This window comes from Serinus canaria, chromosome 3, assembly GCF_022539315.1.
Source record: "Serinus canaria isolate serCan28SL12 chromosome 3, serCan2020, whole genome shotgun sequence".
In the NCBI taxonomy this organism is placed as follows: domain Eukaryota; kingdom Metazoa; phylum Chordata; class Aves; order Passeriformes; family Fringillidae; genus Serinus; species Serinus canaria.
Window position 1 is genome coordinate 15,262,070 of NC_066316.1, and position 6,000 is coordinate 15,268,069.

Consider the following 6,000-nt stretch of genomic DNA (forward strand, 5'->3'; position numbering starts at 1 on the left):
GCCCTTAGGTGGGGGCACAGTAATGGTGGGGTGGAGCTGGCTTGCTTAAAATGACTAATTTGTAATTTTCAAGAGTTCTTTTCAAACATGCTCTTTTACTGAGAAAACTATCTTCCTAGTTTTCCTGCAGTGATAATTTTAAAAGTGAACATGAAATCAACAAGCCATGAAATTTCAAGGGAGAACCAGTAGAGGGAACTCCCCACTTTGATGCTGATTTCTGAGTCTTTTGGATTGCCTCTTTTTCTATCCATGGAGTGCACATATTCTTTCTGGAGATACTGTAGTGGAAGTTTGGCTTTCAGGAGTTAGAAAACATAGTTACAGTTGAAATACTTTTGTATTATATTCTAGGCCTAACTTAAAAGTAACCACAGTAGGACATGTAAACTCTAAATGTATCTTTGTTGTGTCTGCAACCTTAGATTTGTACCTTCCTTTAAGATGTCTTAGCTTTTTGTTTACAAAAGAACTTTGCTTAAAGGGGTGTTGACCCTCATTTTTCTGTACTGTATTTTTGATGTGAGGGATTTGGTTTGTTTTCCTAGTGCTTCCACAAAGCACTTGAAAGCTCTTACTTGTGCTCTTAAAGCTCTTTATCCAAATGTCAGAGCTCTTCCCCTTTTCTGGAGAGCATTGTTTACCAGCAGGAATTGGTTCTAGATCTGTGATGTAGCATTATATCAGGCTGGGACCTCAGAGTTGGAGGCGAAGTTCAGACATGCACAAGGATTAGCTGTTTTCACAGTTTAATACATTTTACATGTTCTTATCAACTCTGAATTAAAAAAAAAAAAAATTCAAGTGCTTTTTCTTCTTGATTTCATGCTCCCCAAAAGAAAAGCAGTCTGTTTTTTCAGGCTAGAAGCCTTCTGAGAAATAAGAAGGTATAGCCTCAGCAGTATGCCAACTAGTGTGGCACAATGTTAGCTTTTTGTAATAAATTTGGTTTTCTTTTCAGTTTTTAAAATTCTTTTGTAATGAACTGGAGACTTTAAAATAGGAGTGGCTGGGTACAGTCAGGTCAATGAGAATGAGGTTCATGCACCAGCCTGGGAATGTTAACTATTAGACATCAATGATAACTGACTGCAGAAGTGGATTAGGATCAGTGGATTAGGATCACTTTGATGGCAGCTTCAGTTGGCCGAGGCTCTCCCATGTCTGTTGGCTGAGCTCAGGATCTTTAGGGTAAAGTTTAGAGTGAAAACACCACTGTTCAGCTGTGGGATACCATGTGAACAGTTGTCTTTGTCTGAAGTAGCCCTGTCTTTAGTTGCAAAGCCCTCTCTTGAACCAGAAAGTCTGTTTCTCAGCAGGAAAGTATTGGGAGAGGAGGGAAACTTCTCCCTCAGCTTGAGCCCAAAACTTTGACTGCAGCAGTAAGTGTTGAAGGTCAGGGATCCAGAGCAGCATTCCACAGAGTCTCCAGCCTTGCCTAGTTCCATAGAATTGGCAGAGATCAAAAGTTTATCTGCCGTCTTTTTGAAGGAAAGCAGAGCACTGATACCTTTCCAAGAAATGGCCAAAACCCTCATTTAAACTGGAAATACTCCTTGGGGATGGTGTTGGATGGAGCAAGCTAACTCTTTAATTACGGAGTGTTTTTAAAGTGCATTTCTCTAATCAGCTCATTGTTGCTGATAAAGCCTGGTCTTGCTGGTGCTATCCTAAAAACCCTTTGCAAACATGAGAAGTGACTGAAGCCCTGAAAGACTTGAATGTTGCAGGGAAGGGGTTGGAATGCAAAACAGAACAGTGACATGCAAGTGATGGATGGACAAAGCATTCCCTCTTTCTTGCCTGATTTTCTTCCAACAACTTTCCTGCCTGTAAGTCTGGTTCATTTCTTGTGGCTTAGTGTTAACATGTCTTTGAAAAGGAAATTTAGTGCCTACAGATAGAGGGGCTGGTACAAATGCCTGAGTAGGGGTATCCCTCCTGTCCTTCTTGGTGGGGAATGTAACCTAGTGTAAGAAAAGAGATGGATAGGAGCAAAGTGTCTGTAGAGGATTATTTTGAAATGTCAATGAGACAGAGATTTTGTTTTGATCCAGGGATGGGTCCTTTCATGGTTTTGTAATCAAAAGTTCTGATTGCAAAGCAGACAGAAATAGGAGAGCTGCCACTGACAGTCCACTCACTCAGGTGGCTGTTCTTTAAGCCATGGCACCTAGAAATGAGGAATGCTTGAGCCAGAGAAGCTCTGCAAGACTCCTCTCCACTGATCAGGGCCCAGCAAAAGAAGCTCTTGGCAATGGAAAATCTTCAGCAAAAGTGGTGCCTGAAGTTAATGCACAGTTACTTCTCTTGCCTCTATTAATGGATATCACACTTAGTAGGTAGTTTGCTACCTTTAGAAGGTAAAAACGTGTCTGCAGTGATGATGCTACTTTGTCTTTTAAAATTAGAGTTAATGAGTAACTCTTTAGGGTTGCCCTGGTGATATTTGCTACCAGAAGTGTTGATTGTTACCCAAAAATGGTGCTTGCAGTGTCCAGTTTTGTTGTATTGCAGAGGAACCTGCCTCTCTCCATGGAGAATGTAGAATTTTGGCTATCTCCTCCCTTTCTGCGCTGAGATGATTTCAAAAAAGGGTTTGAGTCTCATTACCAAGTGATTATATCTGTAGGTCTATCTTGGTCACAGTTAAGCAGTGGTTGTTGTGTTAGTGCATTAGCTTCTCCTGCTTTAGAGATATTTTTACAGTGCATTGGAGTAGATAAATTATTGCAAAGAGGAATATTCCAGGCAGAAGGGGAGCAGTGGGTAACTGGGTGAGATTGACACCTCACTGGTGCGCCTGTTCTGCAGAGAGCATCTGGCACAGCAGGAGTGATGGCACTGTCCTGGGACAAAGGTGCTGCATGTGACCACAGAGTGAAAGGCAGCGCTGCCTCTGGGACCCAGCAGTGCCATTTCTTAGCATGCTGTAGTTCAGCAGAGGAGGAAGAGGAATATAAATAGCAAGGAGTGTGTGAGCTCCATCTAGCCTGATGAACAATTGCAGGAACATCTCCAAGGCAGCCCTCTTCCCTTGGCTTCCTCTGCCAAACACTCCTTTGTTAGCTCTAAGTCCTTGATCATCAGGAGTTGGTACCGTTAAGGGGCTTGTGGTGATTATTAATAGTGGCACCAGATACTGATAACACAGTGGTGGGTGAGAACCACATTTCAACAGCTCAGAGATTGTCCTTTGAGTGCAAACAGAGCTGACTGTGAAGTTGTTAGAGCAGGCACATATTGGCTCTCTGCTTCTTCCTTCAGTGAAACCAGCACACAGCTTTGTTTATCCTCCAGAATTTGGTAATCTGCCTAGTCAGTAGCTCGTGAAATTCCACTGCAGCAGAGAAAAAAATATTGCTGTTCTGTGAAGGTAAGTCAGATTTAGTATTTAGGCTGCCTCATCTAGAGAACTTTCATCGAGTGGGATATCAAGTAGCAAACAGAAGTGATAGTTCAGTGTCAGCACAATGATCAGTGGTGATGGTCACCACAATCATCTGATGTCAAGGATGCATTTGACTCCAGCTCTTTTTTACTTCTAGCTAAGGAATTCTGAGGCTTCTGTGGAAGCAAACATGTGGCCCCCTGCTTTCCACTGGTCTCTGCTCAGCTGAGGAAGCAATCCTCATGGGGTCTGACTAAAAGTATATGCTGCTTCATGACTGGAGTGGACATTGCCCTCTCATAGGCTTGGTTTAAAGTTTATAAATAAGACCAGATACAGAAAGGAGATTTCTGAAGTGTTCTAGGGAAAGAAGTTTCTTTGGTTCAAGCATTTTGTCTCAGCTTTTTTTCCCACAAAGGTGAGGGAGCTTATTCAGTTGCAATTTCTTACATCATTACAGGATTTAGAAGGTGGCTTTTTGAAACTGGAATAATGTTTGATGGAAAACTGAGTAATTCTAGTAGTACTCGGTGTTCTTCAAAGATAAGCCAGGTATGTGTAAAGTATGGATGTTTGGGCAAAGGGGCAGGTCTGTAGCAGTTTGAGCCAGGCTTCATTTTACTTGGGAAGTGTGAATTTTTTGCATAATAGTGAGAACCAAGTGACATGGGATTCAGACTTCTTTATTCATTTGTGCTCAGCAATTCTTGTGAATAATGCAAAAGGCAGAGTAAACCCTAGTGATTCCCCAAGTGCTGTATGCATCATGGCTGCTCATACTTCTGCACTTCAAAGCAAGAAGATACACTTATTTGTGAGGCACCTTCTGCTGCTGCTGAATCCTGAGGGGAAAAAAGGTTTTGGGATCACAGTGTAGAGTGGCGTGATGGGCAGTCTGAGAACAGTTATGTTGAAAACACAGCATAAATGCTTTTTTATTTTGAAATTACTGAGAAGTAGCTTAGGCGTTTTTTAATGTCCTTTTCCATTTTAATTTTGAAGAATTGTACCAGATTTAGGTAGTTTAGAACTAATGCTCCAACTGTTTTTATCTCTAGAATATGGGCAGTCTCTTCAAGTGAGTCTCTTGACTCTTAAAGCTACTAAAAAAAAAAAGAAAAAAATCTGTAAAAATTGTCATTTGAATAGGACTTTTTTTCCTTATTGCAACAATATACACAGGAACCAGGAACATTTTGCTGACTCTCCCTGTTAACACATTATTGGTAGGCAGGTAGGTATTATAACATTAGACTACCTTCAAGTAGCTTACAGAAGTGCCTGTCAGTGTGAGACAAGCTGACAGAACATTGCTTCAATCAGTGATTGTTTCAGTGATCCCAGGGTTATTAGGTACTGGATTAATGCACTTTGTTCTTTTCTTCCCAACAGGAAGCCTAAAAAAGAAGAACATCTTAGTGAAGAGGCTGCCAAGGTGATTTCTAGCCTTCCTGACTTAACTTTCATGCATGCCAAGGTGTTGATGTTCCCAGCCACATTAACACCTTCAACAAGCTGCCAAGAAAAGGTAGACTAAAGTGATGTGAATTGGACGTTTTCTATTGATTTTTTTTTCTTCCCTCTGCGGGTCATAAAAAGCAATCTTGCTTTAATTAAAAAAATATCAAGTTCAGATGATTTGTTGGTAAGCAGCACTAGAAAGGTATACATAGTAATGTATATTTATTTACATACTGGAGTCCTAAATTTATATTAGAGAAAAATGTAAATAATTGGGGGTAAATCTTTTTGAAGATCTATTCTTTTTGTTGTGCTGGGCTGTATACATTTATGTCTTTGTGAAATACACTGGTGGTGTCCTTCTTAAAAAACGTTTAAAAGTTAAAAAAAAAATCCTATAAACACATAATGAAAACTTCAGTCTTCACAATCCGTGAAGTTCCCCCTTAAGACTTTCAGATTGCATTGAGCAACTTTTTATTTCCTGCATATATTAAAATACTTCTTGCTGGAAAAAAAATCAAAAGGTAATGTTGTCCCTTTTGTGGGTTTTTCAGTTATTGTTTCTTTAAAACCCAGTAATTTCTTTTGTGTTTTAACAAGCTTAAGATGTGTTTTTCCTTTTCTTTTCCCCCATTCCTTCCCCCTGTTTGATTGGTTGGCTGATCAGTTTTTATGTTCTTGAACTTCAGTAGTATGGCTCTGTCACTATATAGCCTTTTGAAAGGTATGCTGTCAGTAATTTCTTGTTCCAGTTATGGATTACTGTCTAAACACTTGATTTTTTTTTTTTTTTGGTCATTAGAAGGTTGTCTGCTCTTAATCAGTTTGATTTGGAAAAGAAGGACCAAAACAATATGAATGTCTTACAATGAAACTTACCTGTTAAAATTTTTATGTTCTGTTGTACCACTATTCCTGTTTGATTTTGCACAGTGTAAAATGACATAATCATAGATTGCTATGGTTTTAGGCTGTATATACAGTAAAAAACTATGGGTTGTAAATGTCTGGGGAAATTCCTATGGAAAAAAGAGAGCTATGTCAAAGAACCTCTAAAAAGGTCAATATGCATGCCCAAGGTCTTTTGAGATTTAAGTGTGTAAATTTCCTTTTAGCTTACACAAAATAAAATAATTTAAAAGATA

The 6,000-nt window shown here is 39.6% G+C and overlaps 1 protein-coding gene across 3 annotated transcripts in view; it reads left to right on the forward strand.

The window, feature by feature from the left end:
- The window catches only part of AFTPH (aftiphilin), a 42,253-nt gene extending 36,253 nt beyond the window's left edge, over positions 1-6,000 (forward strand). For 2 of the 3 annotated variants that reach the window (XM_030235515.2, XM_030235516.2), the window contains one exon: positions 4,784-6,000. In XM_030235515.2, coding sequence (XP_030091375.2) covers positions 4,784-4,928 — 145 coding nt within the window. In that variant the 3' untranslated portion in view covers positions 4,929-6,000. The remainder of the gene's footprint in view (positions 1-4,783) is intronic. The other variant, XR_003945665.2, reaches the window with a different exon arrangement.